The 20,063-nt window shown below is 37.7% G+C and overlaps 1 protein-coding gene across 4 annotated transcripts in view; it reads right to left on the bottom strand.

Moving 5' to 3' along the window:
• The window catches only part of PKHD1L1 (PKHD1 like 1), a 177,573-nt gene that overhangs the window by 126,794 nt on the left and 30,716 nt on the right, over nucleotides 1-20,063 (bottom strand). For all 4 annotated transcript variants that reach the window (XR_015140193.1, XM_086335355.1, XM_086335356.1 and 1 more), the window contains exons 10-19: nucleotides 19,163-19,233; nucleotides 17,703-17,813; nucleotides 15,680-15,769; nucleotides 12,065-12,333; nucleotides 10,344-10,435; nucleotides 6,330-6,489; nucleotides 5,917-6,052; nucleotides 5,014-5,157; nucleotides 1,759-1,916; nucleotides 596-709 (exon numbers count right to left, since the gene is read on the bottom strand). Coding sequence is in view for 3 of the 4 variants with exons in the window: in XM_086335355.1 (XP_086191481.1) it covers nucleotides 596-709; nucleotides 1,759-1,916; nucleotides 5,014-5,157; nucleotides 5,917-6,052; nucleotides 6,330-6,489; nucleotides 10,344-10,435; nucleotides 12,065-12,333; nucleotides 15,680-15,769; nucleotides 17,703-17,813; nucleotides 19,163-19,233 (1,345 nt within the window). In the remaining variant the exon portion in view is untranslated. The remainder of the gene's footprint in view (nucleotides 1-595; nucleotides 710-1,758; nucleotides 1,917-5,013; nucleotides 5,158-5,916; nucleotides 6,053-6,329; nucleotides 6,490-10,343; nucleotides 10,436-12,064; nucleotides 12,334-15,679; nucleotides 15,770-17,702; nucleotides 17,814-19,162; nucleotides 19,234-20,063) is intronic.

The following is a 20,063-nucleotide window of genomic DNA, read 5'->3' as shown; positions in this document are numbered from 1 at the left end:
TCTGGAGTATTGATCTAAATTGAATAACTTGCCTAAATATTTCTTATTCCTGAGGTATTCACTTGGAAATGGTGACTATCTGGCTTCCTTGAGTCTTCAAAATAAGAATTAGGAAGATAAGTATATTTTAAATTTTCTTTACTGTAAATCAAAGAAAAATCTTTGTATTTTATCAAGAAATAAATACTGACTAGGCCTCATACTAACTGACCAGAGGGTGATCTCAAAAAGCAATGGAAGCAATTTCACTATATAATGCTCTATTACAAATTATATTCTCTGAAGCCATGAGGAGAAAGAATATACTCTGAATCTAAGAAAGCAAACAAAAAACCCTACAGATCTCACATTTACCCATCTTGCCTACTGTCTCTTGATTAAGAAAATTCATATGTGGTAGAAATACTGCTTTTACATATGAATCATTTTATAATGCAGGAAGATGCTAGAACCTTATCAATAAACATATAACAAAATTATATTTGTAACTTGACTTTAAATGATAAAGTAATTAATGCTAATCAAAAAATGACAAAATTCCAAACATTTATATGAATTCTTATCTTGTCCATTTTGAGGTTGATTAAATACATACCAGGTTAAAATCAGTTTCATAATCTCTGAAGTATTTCACAACAAATCCTTCTTCAAAATTTGCAATTTGTGGTGGACACTTGCTGCTAACCATTTCTTCCAGTGCTGCCTGAAACTAAGTTAACAATAATTAATAAATAATTACTAAAGCTTTAGTAATTTCTTCATGAAGGGTTAGAACATTAGTAATTTTACTACTAATTCTAATTAGTTTTAAAGGAATAATTTCATAAGATAATTCCCATGTTAGCCATAATTATGAGGTAATTTCTTAAATAATTTTTAAGTTTATATATGATAATCTCAGTATAATGACTGTTTCAAAATTTTTATTTTAGGGAAGTCCCTGATGGTCCAGCAGTTAGGACTCGGCACTTTTACTGCCAAGGGCCTGAGTTTGATCTCCAGTCAGGGAACTAAGATCCCATGAGATGCTTGGCATGGCCAAAAATTTTTTTTAATTAAAATAAAAAAGATTTTTATTTTAGAATGTCAATAGTTACATCCAACTGGCTGACCTTAGCTTATTATGTTATTACATACTGTAGGCATATTTGTTTAGCAGTTTTTTAAAAGCGTCAATGAGGTAAAACTAAGTGAATTAGCCCCTCATTAAACAGTTTCAAATAAATAGCTTTCCCAATCAAATGAAAAACTAACTGGAAAATATATATATACTCCAATGCATTTTGTTTCTCAAAAGAAGAAATACAGATTATGCAATCCTTTATTATTTAAGAAAAAATCTAGATAATACAGGAATTGGCACACATTCACGAGGTCTATAATTTCCACATTGTTATTTCTCTGGCAAAGCATACATATTTAGAATTAAAGAGTTGAAATAGCGTATGATCTTTAGTCATCAAACAAATATTAACTCATGCTCATTGTACAGGCAGTTGTGGAAATGCAGTAACTCACAAGCAAACGTTCCTTATGAGCAGATGCCCCATATACAGATACCCGGACCCTGTTGGCACAGACCTAAGAACTCCCCATTCATTCCCTCTGTCACTGTGGTATCTCCCACTTCTCTGCTCGCTATGAGTTGGCTCTAACCCACCATGCCAAGTAGGAGATGTATTACCACTCCTTAAAATATGTTTTTGTAGAAGGCTGATGTTTAAGTAGCTTTCTGCTTGAAAAATGAACACAGCATACTTCAGCTTCTGATGACTGCGGTGTCAGAGGCCTAGAAGTGATCCCATCCCAGTTGAGTGTGAAGGTGTCCAAACTGGGTTTTCCTTTGGTTTGTTCTGTAATAGCCAGCATGACATTGTTCCCTTCAAATGCTTCATAACTGAGCAGATCAAAGTCTCCTGTAATGAAATACCAAACATAACTTGAGGCAGTCAATTAATTACCAATATAGCCATGAAAGAAATTTAGATTTAACAAAACTTGTTTTATTTGGAATTGAATTATCACACACAAAAAAGGATGAACGGAGAAGATGCAGATCCTCGAATCTGAGACTTAGCCATAGTCAGTTCAGTTCAGTCGCTAAGTTGTGTCCGACTCTTTGTGACCCCATGAACTGCAGCACTCCAGGCCTCCTTGTCCATCACCAACTCCCAGCATCCACCCAAACCCATGTCCATCGAGTCGATGATGTCATCCAACCATCTCATCCTCTGTCGTTGCCTTCTCTTCCTGCCCTCAATCTTTCCCAGCATCAGGGTCTTTTCCAATGAGTCAGCTCTTCGCATCAGGTGGCCAAGTGTTGGAGTTTCAGCTTCAAATCAGTCCTTCCAATGAACACCCAGGATCAATCTCCTTTAGGATGGACTGGTTGGATCTCCTTGCAGTCCAAGGGACTCTCAAGAGTCTTCTCCAACACCACAGTTCAAAAGCATCAATTCTTCGGCACTCAGCCTTCTTTATAGTCCAACTCTCACATCCATACATGACCACTGGAAAAATCATAGCCTTGACTAGACAGACCTTTGTTGGCAAAGTAATGTCTCTGCTTTTTAATATGCTGTCTAGGTTGGTCGTAACTTTCCTTCCAAGGAGTAAGCATCTTTTAATTTCATGGCTGCCATCACCATCTGCAGTGATTTTGAAGCCCAGAAAAATAGTCAGCCACTGTTTCCCCATCTATCTGCAATGAAGTGATGGGACCGGATACCATGATCTTAGTTTTCTGAAAGTTGAGCTTTAAGCCAACTTTTTCACTCTCCTCTTTCACTTTCATCAAGAGGCTCTTCAGCTCTTCTTCACTTTCTGCCACAAGGGTGGCGTCATCTGCATATCTGAGGTGATTGATATTTCTCCCGGCAATCTTGATTCCAGCTTGTGCTTCCTCCAGCCCAGTGTTTCTCATGATGTACTCTGCATAGAAGTTAAATAAGCAGGGTGACAATATATAGCCTTGATGTACTCCTTTTCCTATTTGGAACCAGTGTGTTGTTCCATGTCCAGTTCTAACTGTTGCTTCCTGACCTGCATACGGGTTTCTCAAGAGGCAGGTCAGGTGGTCTGGTATTGCCATCTCTTTCAGAATTTTCCACAGTTTATTGTGATCCACACAGTCAAAGGCTTTGGCATAGTCAATGAAGCAGAAATAGATGCTTTTCTGGAACTCTCTTGCTTTTTCCACAATCCAGCGGATGTTGGCAATTTGATCTCTGGTTCCTCTGCCTTTTCTAAAACCAGCTTGAACATCTGGAAGTTCATGGTTCACGTATTGCTGAAGCCTGGCTTAGAGAATTTTAAGCATTACTTTACTAGCGCGTGAGTTGAGTGCAATTGTGCGGTATTTTGAGCATTCTTTGGCATTGCTTTTCTTTGGGATTGGAATGAAAACTGACCTCTTCCAGTCCATTTAGCCATAGTAGAAATAGCAAAATAGCAGAGAAAGGTAACCTATATATTTTAAGGTTCTGTTTTTGTAGCTTAAAAGGATGTTTTGTAAGATAAATAGAAGTTGGGCATTGGAATCAAGAGGTAAAAATCAATGGGCAACAGAATATTCCAAAAATCCTTTTATTTTTGCTCCAGTACCACCATCATAGTGTAAAGGGCTAGGCTGGGAACTGCTCTTTTCCTCAGATATGAATAGAGTACAAAGGTGAATCACAGGAAACAGTCTCATGCCTGTGAGGCTTGTTCATACCATCTCACTTTGAGAGAAATCAGGCTTTGTCCTCAGATGTTTCTCTTCACTGGGAAGATGCTTTAACAATGGAATCCTATTGCCTTTCTCTGTTGAGTAAAGTACTAGAATCTGCCCAGTTATGACTTAAGTACCATATTGGTTAAGGTTTCTGCTGAACCTTTAAAATTTCTCTTTGATCTAAAACCATGTTTCTGAGAGAACAAAGATAACAATATCTTTATTTATATAGCATTTTGACAAGATAACCTATGGGAAATTTTTAGAACTTTATGTTAAACAAAATTCTCTACTCAGCAATGAAATTAACAATTTCATTCAATGAGACATAAATATTGATGTAACATTTTACTTATATGAATTAGAAAATAGTGATTGCTCAAAAAAAAGCAATTTATTCAGGGATCGATTTCATGGGCCAGAAATCCCAAATACCCAAAGAAAGAAAGAAAGTGCTAGTTGCTCAGTTGTGTCCAACTCTTTGCAACCCCATGGACTGTAGCCCTCCAGGCTCCTCTATCCATGGGATTTTCCATGCAAGAATACTGGAGTGGGTTCTCATTTCCTTCTTCAGCAGATCTTCCTGACCCAGGGATCAAACCTGGGTCTCCTCCATTGCAGGCAGGGTCTTTACTGTCTGAGACACCAAACTGGTTGCTAAATTTGTCTTTAAGACTTGAAAATGTAATTGGAAGCTAATAGCTATTACTTGAAAAGGGTAAAGAAATCAAATAATTTTGGAAAATGCTATATTAAATACAAGTGCACTGCTTTTTTTTTTTTTATTGCTTTGTTGTTTTTATTGCTCACTGCAGGATTCCTTGGGGATTTTAATATTCTAATGGGTTCTATAAATCTTCAAGGAGAAGGTGTGGTATGCAGTGTTTCCTATGTGGGTTTGACCCGAGAATCATTTCAGTGGGCAAGATCTGGCCAGACTAAGTGTCTCCTGAGAAATACTGATTTACTTAAATTTCATTTCCAGAATTAAATATCTTCACTAATTTTTGCTAAATATAAAGTAGACTATTACTAATAGAGTATTTGTAGTTTATAGTGCAGTGTATTTCTCATGCATTTGGAGCTGTACACTCTTTGAAATACAACTAAAATTTAAATTACAATATAAAAAATTAACCATTTAATTTGTTTCTCCTGAAGTTGATCAACACTATGAATCCACTTCCTTTCTCCTCTCATTTTATGGTGCTTTTACCTTTTTCAGTGGAGGTGCACAGGATACGAATTTGTTTCCTAGAAAAAACATTACAGAACTTCAAAATGAAATACAGGCTTACCTCTAGTTGATATAAAGGTTATCAGGTAAACATAGCTTCGGGGGTCTTCTGTTCTTATGACTTGCACTGTGTCGGGTTTTATAGACCAGAGGTCATTTAAGGCTGACTGCAGTATGAACTCAGAAGCATCAGCAGGTAGCCAGACTTTGTACGAAATAAAATAAAATTTAAAAGTCAAATGATTAGGAACTTTAATCAGAAAAAAAATGGGTTGCAATCTCCGCTCTACCCCAACCAGCAGTGATGCCTTATATTTGAATTTTTTAAAGTACCTATAGCCTGTACCATAAGTTATTAATGAAATTATGTTCTGAAAGATTCAAATTCAATATTATTGAGTACTTAATGGGATTGTGATCTATTGAGGACAGGTTCATATTTTACTGTTTCAATGTTCCCATGGTAATAAGCATCCCATGTGGCAAATAGTAAGTATTCATCAGTATTTACTTATTGAAATGATAGAAGTAGCAAAAATTATTTTTCTGGATTTGTTATAAAATAAGAAATACAATATCTTTATTAACAGATAAACTAGTGTCTTATAGGTCTATTGCTTAATTTGAGAAATTGAAAGAAATGATTACCTGTGTGTAATGATAAATTTAATTCCTATTAACTTATACCTGTGAGTTGCAGGTATGTTTTTGTGTGTTTAAATACGCATTTATCATGATCCTTATAGAAGAAAGTGACAGTATATACCTGAAAGTTGTTTTTATTGATGCCATTTTCTATCCCAGTCTGAGGAGTTTTCTTCATAATATTTTTTTTTGCTTCTTTACCAAGCATACTATTAAAACTGTATTTTCCATATAGTAGAACTTGACTAGAGCAAATACCTTTTTAAAATTTTGTCTAACATAAAGAGAAATAAAGTCTCCCTTATTTTTTACAACTTACCAGTTTTTTCCATGTTGTAGATCAATCTATACTGGTAATGTGAACATAAATTAGCTTCCACACATGGGCTGGTTACCACGACCTTCTGCACTTCATTTGTTGCATGAGTTGTTTCCCAGTTTTCCAATGTTATAACCTATTCCCCAATTTAAAAAAAGCATCTATTTACTACATGGAAAAATACATTTTTAAAAGCATCATAAACCAGCTACTGTAAACAATAAACTATTTTAAAGGGTAAGTCATCAAACAACAGGCTCTTTATAATTACAGATATTCCAAGGCACAATTTAATAATTTTCCACGACTGCTTCCCCTTCAAACAGTATCTTACCTCGTACAGTTAATAACCAAATAGAGTTCTATCTTTGAACATTTGCTCTTTCTAAGGTGACTCTATAACCACAGCCAACCTGTACTTCCTGGACAACTGCTGACTGGGATTTGATGACTTGTTCTTCATTCACTGCATCTTCTGTTTGTTGTTCAGTATAGACACTTTTATACTGGTACAGTCCAACATCCACAAAAGCGCTTAGTCTGTACTCCTGCAGCAAGATTTCAATGTAATATCTGGAAAATAGAACAACTAAAGATTGGAACTTTTTCTCCAGAACACTTAATCATGAATTTTGCTTTCAATGAATAAATTTCTACACGATACAAAATACCTGCCCAATAAATGATTTATATTGTCCCCAGGTGGCGCTAGTGGTAAAGAACCTACTTGCCAATGCAGGAGATGTAAGAGACAAGGGTTTGATCCCTGGGTCGGGAAGATCCCCTGGAGGAGGGCATGACAACCCACTCCAGCATTCTTGCCTGGAGAATCTCAAGGACAGAGGAGCCTGGTGGGCTATAGTCCAGAGGGTCTCAAAGAGTCGGACACAACTGAAGTGACTAGCACACACACATACACACATCCTTGATTTTAACTATCAAATTATTTCACAGCAGTTTGCTAAAAGAAAATGAGTTGTGTAAGATATCTGCATTAGAGATAGAGAAACTGACGAATTGAGAAGAGATACTACCTTCTATCCTCAAGGAGCTGAAAACAATTACATTGTAGGTTATAACAAACTTCCTGACATAAAACCAGAGGACACAAAGAGGTTAAAGTACTGTAATGTACATAAGAAAATGTCAGGTAGACTCAGACATACCACATATTTTGTATCTGAGTGGTTATATGTGTCAGGGATGAAATTCTCCCCTAAGTTCCTTAAATATTGTCTCCACTTGTAACTTGGGAAATAAAACACTGCCTTAGGAAACTTTTACTGATTAGGCTGATCACGGCCCTCCAACAAGCTGGATGAGATTCACACCTTAAATCTGGAATTCTTGATTCCTGAGGGTCCCTGCCCATCATCCAACTGCCTATTGAGAATTAGCTGTTCACCCACCAGTCGTTACAGGTGAGTGCAAAGCTACTACTGTTTATGTGCTCAGTCGCTCAGTTGTGTCTGGCTCTTTGGGACCCCATGGACTATAGCCCACCAGGCTGCTCTGTCCATGAGCCTTCCCAGGCAAGAATACTGGAGTGGGTTGCCATTTTTTCCTCCAGGGGACCTTTCCTACCTAAGTCTCAATCAGTGTCACACTGCTCCCATCTTTGAAGAGGCCAGCTAGGAGTTCCTTTAAATGGCCTCACATCATTCAGCAGATACTCTTGTATATGGAGATGAAGTGTCCACGGTTCATGAAAGACTGTGAATGGAGTGCATTTTTTATCTCCCATCTGGCAAGGAGATGGGGCTCTGGGTCATTTCCTCCACAGGACTGATACTGGAGGATTATGTCAGGCTTTCAGCTGCCCTGAGAAACCTGTTTGCCATCTCTGCCAAATCAAGGTGGGCAATACTAACTACGGAGCAGGACTTGGAGAAGTGAAGTAAAGTGAAAGTCACTCAGTCATGTCCTACTCTTTGAGACCCAGTGGATTATACAGTCCATGGAATTCTCCAGGCCAGAATACTGGAGCGGGTAGCTTTTTCCTTCTCCAGGGGATCTTCCCAACCCAGGGGTCGAACTCAGGTCTCCTGTATTGTGGGTGGATTCTTTACCAGTTGACCCATAAGGGAAGCCTGGACTTGGAGAAGAACCACTAAATTCTGTATCCTTATTGGCAGCTTAAATATATTTTAAGGCACTTTCTACATGCTAGCACTTCACAGACATTACTCTATTTAAGTGTCACAAAGTCCTATAAATACATATATTATTCTGTTTGTTTATATGAATTACAGAAACTAAGAATTTTAAAGACTGAAAAATTATTTAGAAGTTAGTAACTGAGGTAGGATTCAAATAGAAAGGGGGGTGACCCAAGAGATATGCATGTAGAGATAGGCTGTATTATTTGAGTAAAATGAACTGGCAAGACAAGTTATCTTCAAAAAGGTCCCAGGGACCATTGTGCAACAAACCAGCCATGTGGCCTCAATTTCAGAACTCACAGGCATCATTATTCCTGCCAATGTGTAAATTCCAAGCTAGTTTGCAGAAGCACAGATAAACCAGGTGGCAGATGTATTACAAGCCACCTTCATGCAAGCTCTGTGCTCTTATCAAGCAGGTAAATTGAACTCATTTTCCAAGGTCAAAGCAAAGCCTGAAGGTGTATTGACACTGAATAGCAATAGAAATTAACAAGGTAGTCCATTTTCTCTGAATTGGCCTGGCAATCTTGGTTAAAAAAGAAAAGGCTTAAGTATATAAAGCAGTGATATTAGAAGGGGGAAGAGAAAAAGAATGGAATGCTTGTTATTCCTAAGACTTCAGTGAGAACATTAAGTGTAGCTTCTCTCAGGTACTATTGATCCCAACCCTCTCTGACCAACTCCATGATGCTGCCTATGAGCATAACCTAATCAATATCTGGAAGGGTGATGTGGTAGAATGAAAAACAAAACTCCTCCCACCAGGAAGAGAAGCCCAGGACGTCCCCGGTGGTCGAGTGGTTTAGAATCCACCTGCCAAAGCAGAGGACACAGGTTTGATCCCTGTTCCGGAACATCCCACATATCTCAGAGCAACTAAGCCCATGTGCCACAACTACCAATGCTACACTCAGTAGAGCCTGAGAGCTTCAACCACTGAAGCCTGTGTGGCTAGAGCCCGTGCTCTGCAACAAGAGAAGCCACCGCAACGAGAAGCCCGTGCACCGTGACGAACAGAGCCCCTCTCTGCGGCAACTAGAGAAAGCCTGAGTGCAGCGATAGGGACCCAGTGCAGGCAAAAATAAATTAAAAAATAAAAGGAGTGAAGTCTGTTTCTTCACCCACTGAATATAAGCCTGGCCTTTTGCTTTAGTCACTGAGATATTAGCAAATGTGACATAAGCAGAGTTTAAAAAGCCCCTGTGCATTAAGAATTGCCCTCTTGCCTGCGGGGACACTGCAACACACCGTCATGAAAGACCTTCTGGCTGGAGATATCCTCGATACTTCAGTCCCTGCCAGGCCAGCCGAGACTCCAGATATGCGAACAAGGCGGTCCTGGACCATTAAACACCAGCTAACACAGCCAGGATCAAAAGACCTACCTAGATAATCACAAAATTGGGTTGCTTCAAGCTACCAAATCTGGGGGAATGGTTTCTTACACAGCAAAACCTAACAAATACAAATGGTAAATGGAAGGTAATTCACATGTACCTCTTGATGTTCTCTATGTAACAGCTATTTTACATATATCACATTTTTTAACCTCCCTGTTTTCTAGGAATCCTGAAGAGCTTTTTGAATGGGATTATTAGCTATTTGAATAATATTCTCATTTTCTTTCTGAAATTGGACCTTTCAGCACTAAAAAATATACCACTTAAGGGCAGGGAGTATGTTTTAATATCTTTAGTATTAAATTTCCAGTACTGGCAGGCCCAGGGTCTGAAATAAATCATGAGACTATTAAATACATATTAACTGTGGCACCAGTTAATGTGGTTTTGTGGTTTATCTCCAGCAATAGAGAAAATAAGAGCAGAGAACTTGATGGCTGGATTGACTGAAAGGTCCTAGTAAGAAACTGAAGCAGGATTAAGAAAATTTCACAAAATTATAATTTCTGTAACAGGAATAATTTAGATTTCGAATTTCCCTAGTTAGCTGAATGCTAACTAATAAATAGCTAATAATCCCATTCAAAAAGCTCTTCAGGATTCCTAGAAAACAGGGAGGTAAAAAACGTGATATATGCAAAAGAGCTGTTACATGGAGAAGTATTCTTGAGAATATAGGAACAAAATGTAACAAAATTACGGAGAATGGCCAATTACAAATTGATTATTAGCATAATAATATTATTAGCATAATAAATTAGCATCACTTCCACCCATGAAACAAATTTAAAATGTTTTTATATATAAACTTATGGCTTTTAAATATCACATAATAGTTTAAAGAAAAGAAAACAAATCTTACTCTTTTCCTTCTTGAAGATGAATATCATCTGATCTCTGTGTTGGGTTGGAAAAATAATTGTTGGCATTGGAAGAATGATAGGCAATCCTCACCTTATCCCAAAAAGACAGAGAAAGAGAGAGGGGAGGAGAGAGAGAACTTATTAATAAGACTTTCAGCATTTATTTATCATTTATTATTTCTCTCAGTCTTAGACCTTTTATGAACAGAAAAACATGAAAATACTTCATATTTTTCTTCTATTACTCATGATGAAAAGGATCTTAAAAAATTATCAAAGCTCATTTCACTCCTGCCAACCTTAATGAATATCAACCATACTATTCCATGAACACACACAGATCATAGCTTTTCCACAATTAGAACTGCAAATGGAAAATTTAAAGACCCATCCTGGGAGGAAGGTTGCTTATTGTTAAGTAAAATATTCTTTTTTTCTGCAGAAAACTTTGAGGGACTTAATCCAAATTAGATCATTAAAAAGAGATATGAAAGATGCCAAAGATCACTAAATGCGTCTACACTCTACAAAGAGAAGACTTGAGGCTTCTCAACAGAAATGACTACACTGTCCTTAAAAGAAACATGCTGAAAAACTACTGCAAAATTGGAATTCATGTGTTACAGGCAGGCATCTAAGTCTGGGAGACAACCTTGCCATATATGTAGTGAGTCATTTTGATTTGATCTATCAGTTTCACATTTGTGAAATGGTCCTTCCCTCATAGCTCAGTTGGTAAAGAATCTGCCTGCAACGCAGGAGGCCCTGGTTCAATTCCTGGGTTAGGAAGATCCGCTGGAGAAGGGATAGGCTACCAGCTTCAGTATTCTTGGGCTTCCCGTGTAGCTCAGCTGGTAAAGAATCTGTCTGCAATGTGGGACACCTGGGTTTGATTCCTGGGTTGGGAAGATCCCCTGGAGAAGGGAAAGGCTACACACTCCAGTATTCTAGCCTAGAGAATTCCATGGACAGTCCATGGGGTCGCAAACCTTGGGGCCTCAAACCTTGGGGCCTCAAACCATGAGGTTGCAAAGAGTCGGACATGACTGAGCGACTTTCACTTTCACTTCCTAAAGAAATAACATAAAACATGTAATAATGTAATGAACACAAATGTTTAACAGAGTATTATTTGTGATCATAAAATATCAGAAGTTAAAAATGTATCAGTATGTGGAAAGTTACTTAAGTTTAGTAACTCACCCAATAACATACTATTTAGTCATCAAACACTGCATCATAAAAGCTATTTAATAATATGTGAAAAGACTAATACATGATAAAAGTGATTATAAATTTGGTCACAGGATCCTATTTATGTAAAAAATAAAATATAGACAAAAGGAGATAAAAGATTTTAATCTCATGATCAAGTAATAGTGAAACAGATCTAGTAGAACAGTGAAATATGTGTACTTTTCTCCAAATTCCCTATGGGTGATTATAATTCTTTCATAATAAAAATAATCTTTAATTTTAAAGAAAATGTCTATTTTTTTCTTAGTGAAGGAAAATTTAGGTATGGGAAAAACATTTTCTTTTAGACAACAAGTTTTCCATAATGACTTTATGGCTCATATCACATGTGTTAAAATAGTCAAATACCCACCACATAGATTCTTTAGTATATTCATTGGTTTTAGTGTCAAATAAATGGGACACATATAAAGGTTACCATATTGTTTCTATGATACCATGTGGTATGCTGTGGCTTCCCTACCTTATCTTCTGGAAGTCCAGTCTGGCTGAAATAAATGGCATAACGGTCATCACCTTTGATGTAGAATCTATAAACGTCAGATTCTGGAGCCACCAAAAATCCACTGAAACGTGCAACAAATGTGTCTTGTTCCATGGGCCAAACATAGGAAGCTGAATCTACCCAAATGGCACCCAAGTACCCTGGAGTTTTTTCACTGTATTGGAGTATCTCTTCAAGACGTGCTGGCCGGCTATTATTCCACACCTCAAGCATTAGGCCTCTCCCTCCTGAACGTAATAAAGAAGGCTCTCATCAGAATTTTGATGCAGTATCTCAATAACTTTTACTTGGGTAGTGCTTATAGATATTCTATTTCTATTCATATTTTTAGACTATATGTATAAACAGAAGAATTACATATATCTCTACCTGTATCTGTGCCCAGAGGATAGAGTGCTATTAAGACAGTCTACAATTTTATTTATTATTTCATACATCTAAACCTCTGATTCTACATTCTATAAAATGAGTCTAATATTATGACTTGCGTAGCTGCTATAGGGATTACATATTACACACACACACACACACACACACACAAACACATGCAAAGTACCTGGTACTCAGTGAATGCCTTACATAAGATAGTAATAATATAATTATTACTTTTGATAAGACTGATGTTGCTTTATGTAGTCAAGACTCAAAACTTCAAGATTCAGACTATTTCATTACAAAACATTCACCCTGATTATTATCTCTAATAAAAGTTAGTCATTTAATGGCTCAATGAACACACACTGTTGGCCTTAGGTTTCTGTTAGTACTTTTCTTCTTTTTAACATTACTTTGTGCTCTAGGATTTCATCTCCTTCTTGGACAGAATCAGAGAGAAAACATTCTCATTTAAAGTAAGCTTACACTTGCCAGATTGAGGGCAAGAGGAGAAGGGGGCAACAGAGGATGAGATAGTTGGATGGCATCACTGACTCAATGGACATGAGTTTGAGCAAACTCAGGGAGATAGTGAAGGACAGGAAAGTCTGGCCTGCTGCAGTTCATGGGGTCACAAAGAGTCGGACATGACTTAGTGACTGAACAACAACAACACTTGCCAGTGTTATTTTTTCATAATTATAATGGAGCCATCTCAGTTTTTATTTTTCTTCCTTAAAATACAACACGAGTCAAGTGCAGGTTTTTCTCCAGCAGCTTAGGCTTGGCTGGAGTGTCAGAATCTGGAAAATAATGACTGCAACTCTTCCTCTGCAACTCTTCTCTTTGAAGTGCTTGAGCACTTCAAACTTTTTAAGCAACAGTATGCTCTTGTATACACAAATTTCTTTAAAGTAATCAATTATGAATACCAAAATTCTCCTCTTAAACTGGTCATTTAAAAAATATCATTCAAGAGCTTTCTTTGTGGCTCAGTGGTAAAGAATCCACCTGCCAATGCAGGAGACACGGGTTCGATCCGTGATCCAGGATGATCCCACATGCTGCAGAGCAACAGCCCGTGCACCATAACTATTGAGCCTGTGCCCTACAGCCTGGGAGTCACGACTACTGAGGCCACAGGCCACGACTACTGAAGTCTACGTGCCCTAGATCCTGTGCTCTGCAACAAGAGAAGCCACGGAAATGAGAAACCTGTGCACTGCAACTACAGAGCTGCAATGTGGAAGGAAATGGCAACCCACTCCGGTATTCTTGCCTGGAAAATCTTATGGACAGAGGAGCCTGGTGGGCTACAGCTCATGGGGTCTCAAAGAATTGGACATGACTGAGTGACTAAACCACCACCACCTGCTCGCTGCAACTAGAGAAAAGCCTGCACAACGATGAAGATCCAACACAACTGTAAATAAATAAAATCATTTTTTAAAATATCATTCAAAACAAAGACATTTAAAAGGTTAATAAACTGAATTTGTTTGGCTTCAAACACCAACCAATGACACAATTATAAACTGATTTCACTGGGGGCACAAGATGAGATACAAAATCCACCTGCACACATGTACAGCATCACGGGGGTCTAGTTTCAGACCTCAAAGCCCTCAGCTGCACTTTTAATGGCCACAGGTGAAAAATCTGGAAAGACTTTTGAGTTCCATTTTTCCCCATTCCCTGTGATCACACCTAAATCATACTAGATAAGGATTTAACCTCTGCCATTTAAGAAGAACTAAAGAGCCTCGTGATGAAAGTGAAAGAGGAGAGTGAAAAAGTTCGCTTAAAACTCAACATTCAGAAAACTAAGATCATGGCATCTAGTCCCATCACTTCATGGTAAATAGATGGGGAAACAATGGAAACAGTGAGAGACTTTATTTTTTGGGCTCCAAAATCACTGCAGATGGTGACTGCAGCCATGAAATTAAAAGACGCTTGCTCCTTGGAAGAAAAGCTATGACCAACCTAGACAGCATACTAAAAAGCAAAGACATTACTTTGCCAACAAAGGTCCATCTAGTCAAAGCTATGGTTTTCCCAGTAGTCATGTGTAGATGTGAGAGTTGGACTATAAAGAAAGCTGAGCACCAAAGAATTGATGTTTTTGAACTGTGGTGTTGGAGAAGACTCTTGAGAGTCCCTTGGACTGCAAGGAGATCCAACCAGTCCATCCTAAAGGAAATCAGTCCTGAATATTCATTGGAAGGACTGATGCTGAAGCTGAAACTCCAATACTTTTCCCCCCTGATGTAAACAGCTGACTCATTGGAAAAGACCCTGATGCTGGGAAAGATTGAAGGTGGGAGGAGAAGGGGATGACAGAGGATGAAATGGTTGGATGGAATCACTGACTTAAAGGACATGAGTTTGAGCAAGCTCCAGGAGCTGGTGATGGACAGCGAAGCCTGGCATGCTGCGGTCCATGTGGTTGCAAAGAGTCGGACACGACTGAGTGACTGAACTGAACTGATTTATTTTTTCACTAGGAAAAAAGCATTTAAAATGTTTCCATTAGCCTGTACCAACATTTAGTAACAATCATTTGATTTGAAATAAAAGTACCTTCATACTCTATCAAAAGAGCTTTCACAGGGTGTCTGAGAAATTTAGGCCAAGTTTACCTCCACTGGTATAGCCTTGATTCAACTAATTGAATAGAAATATTTCCTAATCCAGAAATAAAAAGAAAAGAAAAACTAGGAAGAAATTTATTATCATTCTCACTACAAATTGTAAAAAGCTCAAATAGTATTTTTTGTTACTATGTTATGGGCTGAATGTTTGGGTCCCCTCAAAACTAAAATGTTGAAACCTAGTGAAACCTAATGCCCAATGTGATGGTATTAGGAGGTGTGGCCTTTGGGGAGTGTTCAGGCCATGGGAGTAGAGCCCTCATGAATGGGATTAGTGTCCTTATGAGAGACCCCACAGAGCACCATACCCCTTCAAATGCCTCATCTATGAGGAACAGGTTCTCATCAGATACCTAATCTGCCAGGGCCATGATCTTGGATTCCTAGCCTCCAGAATCTTGAGAAATCAATGGTGTTTATAAGCTGCTCAGTCTATGATGTTTTGTTATAGCAGCCTGGACAGACTAAGACACTATAGATATCTGTCAGTAATATTCCTCTTATGCAAATATAGAAATGGTCTTTCTCTCCAATGGTGACTTACCTGGATATATAGTTCTGAGAATATCAGGTTTAGGGGGTGTCTTGCAACATATGCTATTTTCTGTGACATTCAAAATATGACAGGCTTGACCTACAGAGAAGCAAGGGCAGAGCCATTACTACAGAGCTTCAGAATGCAAATCACACCAGCCTAACTTGGAGTGCTTTTTCAATTAGAACCAAGACGCACAAGCAAGAGGCAAAGCTGAAGGGTCTTCATTTCCTTTACGTGTTCTCCATCAAAGCTTATCACTCATTAATTGTACTTTAGTTGTACTTCCACAGGGCAACACTTTGCTGGCAAAATCTCACAAATCTGAGTTAGAATATTTCATAATTTCTGAGAAACAAAGTTAAAAGTTTGATAAAATGATGTCACTGTAAACTATTTTATCTGGGTCCGAAGTGAAGCCTTATATGTTTTGTTCCCTGGAGAAAAGTTTTGGAATAAATCAGTCATGTTTAAAATTTACAAAAGTAGATGATTCCAGTCTTCTTAGGATAATAGTGGTTTTGTTCAAGTTTTTAAAATAAAAACAAAAAGGATAATAATTTTAAAATAAATTTATAATAATTTATGTCACAGACAGATGGAAACCAAAACAGACAAGGTTTTAAATAAGAACGATTATCGTAATACATAAGCACAAATAGACTTGAGTAAGAGTGTACATTTTAGACTCCCAAGTGCTCCTCACAGTGCTTCATGAAAGGTCGACCCTCATTAACTATTTATTGACATGGAAATAATCCATGAATACAGAAGTAAGGGAAACGGAGGAAAGCATCTTTACCAGGTTTTGTTTGGTGGCCTGGAAAATGTATACTTCACCACAACCTTTCACTATTTGAATGCTTTGTGGATACAAAGTCACTGAACTATAAAACAGTACATTTTAACAATATTTTAAACCAACTTAACTCATTTTTGTTGGAGCAAAGGAAAGATACAAAAACCAATGATTTTCAAGAAATTATTGAGGATTCAGAATCTCAAATCTGCCTGCACTTTAATGGCAAAGAAATACTATTAAAAAAACTTAACATGTAATCTTTGTATATCAGCTGTATCATAATGTCAGAGGTAAAACACACAAATTCAAAATTATGTTCCTGTTTTTAATATTTTAAAAGATAGTAAAACAGAATAATGTATTATATGAAATGTTAAAATTTTTTGGCCTATGCAGGTGGCCAGGAAGAATTCATGGGATAGGAAAGATGTCCTATGAATGCTACACAGGATTGCTTTCTGTGAATTTCTTTTCTTGGAATCACATTTTGGCTAGCTCATCAGCAGATTCCTTAAAAGCAGAAATCATCTGAGCAGAAGGCTTGATCAGAAAAATTACATGCCAGGTACTTGGACAGACGTCCTGTTCTTTGTCCATCAAGGTAAGTAAGGTCATTTTAACTCAGTGAGAAGATCCCCATTATACATTCATTCCCAACTTCCCATTTGAGTTGCCTAGCTCCCTACCTTTGAGCAGATCTGAACCAGACATATGAAAGTGACGCACATCCAGGGAATCAAGCCCAATGTACATTTTGTGAATCAATTAATGCTTTTTCTAAGGCCAAAACAATCTGTAATTACTGATGTCCAGACAAGACAGAGTATATGACAAAGGGATGAGGAGTCTCCCGAAATGCCATTTTAAATTTCCCTGTAATTATCTAACCCATTAAGAAATAGTAACAGTTCAGAGAGGTAATTTGAAAGTCTATTAAATAGAGGTTATGTGTGTCTTTAGCGTGGCGAGCAATTTGTTGATGGCAGCCATGATGCTGCTGTGCAATGCCCTTCAGTGCTGACCTCAGAGCCCAAATCCTGGTCACATAAGGCTGCAAGGAGCAGTCCTCACTGGAAAATTGCAGTGGGAAAAGCATCAAGCTCCAGGACCAAATGCCCATCTGGAAATACCAGTTCTTAAATTAATACATTAATTGAGCACAACTACTATTTTTCACAGAAATAATTAAAGGAAGTATTCATTCTTTTATTAAAAAATCATGAAAAATACCTCCAACTAAAACTCGGACTGGGAAATCTGTCTGATCAAAGAACCGTCCACTGATTGTTAGCCAAGTGCCGCCTTGAGTGCTTCCTTGTGAAGGTGAAATCCTAGTAATCTCTGGAATGGGGAGGGGAAGGACAAGAAATAAAATGTCATGAACATTCCACATAAACGTAAACGTTTGTCTTTTACAAATTTTCCAAATTCCCTAGACATAGCAAATAACACAGCGAAGGTACTGGATTACCAAAGGAATGAAGCAGGTGTTTCGTTCTTTTGTCTCTGATGCAGTCTTGCAAAGAGGACAATAAACATGGCTTTCACACAGACCTGCATTTCCTGGGGACCAAGGGTAAGTGGTAACTGGCACCAAACAGACACTGGTAATGGAAGGATCCAGAGAACAAGGAAAGCCTGGGCTAAGCACAGATGTTTGCTTCCAAAAGAAAACAAGAAAGCAAGAGAACAGCCTCTTCTCTATGCTCTTTAAAAATGAAATCTTTCTTATATTTACGGACCAACATCTTATATTTTTCTCACTTACTGATACATTAACTATGACTGGAATGCTTGCAGCTTTGTATATAAGAGTCTTAGATATACTGATAAAATAGACCAGTAATGATACATGGTACATTCTTTTTAAAATTTACTCTTATTAGTTCATTCTATCAAAGTTCTATGTATTTTTCCATAGGAGTTTCACATTCAATAAAACAGACTTCTGTAGCCTAGACGGTAAAGAATATGCCTGCAATGCAGGAGACCTGGGTTCCATCCTTGGGTTGGAAAGACCCTTTGGAGAAGGGAATAGCAACCCACTCTGGTATCCTTGCCTGGAGAATCCCATAGACAGAGGAGCCTGGCAGGCTATAGTCCGTGGGATCGCAAAAGTTGGACACAACTAACATTTTCACGTAAGTTTCATAGTATGTTTCCAGAAAAAAACAGGATAGATCATATTTGGTTGATTCCAAGACACATATTTTTTTCATTTTTGAACATCTTTCACGTCTGAATCACCCCAGGCCTGGCACTGAGATCTCTTTAAATTGAGATAAATTATATTCTCCTTGAGGAATTTTTTGGACCACACTGAAAGCATAAATCCCCGAGAGTGCTGGTTTGTGGGTTTAAATTGACAGCAGAGATTTTTTTTCCTTCCTTGATCAACATCCCAAGTTGAGACGCATGTTTCCCTGCTGTCTCTTTTAGTGAGATAAGTTTATTTCTCAATCAACCTGACACCAGAAATGTAGTTTTTGGCTACAGATCCTGGCTTTTTGTAGATCCTGGCTTAATGTCAGGGCTTCCTAGTACAATCCTTATCTTGGGTGTTTTTTCGTTCTTAGAACTACATAAAATAATACAGTACACTTTACAATCATTGTTGTATTTGATTTGATGAAATAAAGTATATGCCCTTCTCTTCCCCTGCCTTTCCCTCACACAGAAAGGTCACATACCTGCATATGTTTGAAACATTGAAATTTTATTGAGAGAAGAAACGAAATATGCCATTTTTTCTGGTAAACTCCTGTTTAAAAAAAAGTAAAAATTCTTGCTTTAAAAATGACCTTAAAAAAATAAAATAAAATAAAAATGACCTTTATTTTAGGAAATTTTCTTTTACTTCAGTGATAGAAATCATATCAAAATTTACAAAGGACCAACAAAGAACTTTTGAGGAAAATAAAGATGTTCTAGAGCCTGCTTTATTAAATCCACAAATATACCAAACATATTTGCCAGCACTCACTGAACTGCACATTTAAAATATGCACCTTTTATTATATGCAAATAAATAAAGTTCAATAAAGTAAGAATTTGTATTAACATAAAAAATAAACACACAGGAGGATTGCCCTTCATAAAAGTTGGGCTCTATGGATGACCATCTTGGGCTTTCTGTGCTCTTATAACCCATTTCGGAGAAGGCAATGGCAACCCACTCCAGTACTCTTGCCTGGAAAATCCTATGGACGGAGGAGCCTGGTAGGCTGCAGTCCATGGGGTCGCGAAGAGTTGGACACAACTGAGCGACTTCACTTTGACTTTTCACTTTCACGCATTGGAGAAGGAAATGGCAACCCACTCCAGTGTTCTTGCCTAGAGAATCCCAGGGACGGGGGAGCCTGGTGGGTTGCCGTCTATGGGGTCGCACAGAGTCGGACACGACTGAAGCGACGCAGCAGCAGCAGCATAACCCATTTAGTGAACGAGTAACTAAGATCATTGAACTATTATCAGGTATGCTAAAATTTTAAATTTTTTAAGCTTCTAATTAGTATGCTATTTAATTCTTATATCAATCCCATGAGGTAGGTAATACTCAAGAGAAATTTTTTCTTAGTCAAGATCAGTGAT

Source organism: Bos grunniens, chromosome 14 (genome assembly GCF_055505025.1).
Source record: "Bos grunniens cultivar Pamir isolate PY7600 chromosome 14, Bosgru_T2T1.0, whole genome shotgun sequence".
Classification (NCBI taxonomy): domain Eukaryota; kingdom Metazoa; phylum Chordata; class Mammalia; order Artiodactyla; family Bovidae; genus Bos; species Bos grunniens.
This window is presented reverse-complemented; position numbering and strand designations above follow the sequence as displayed.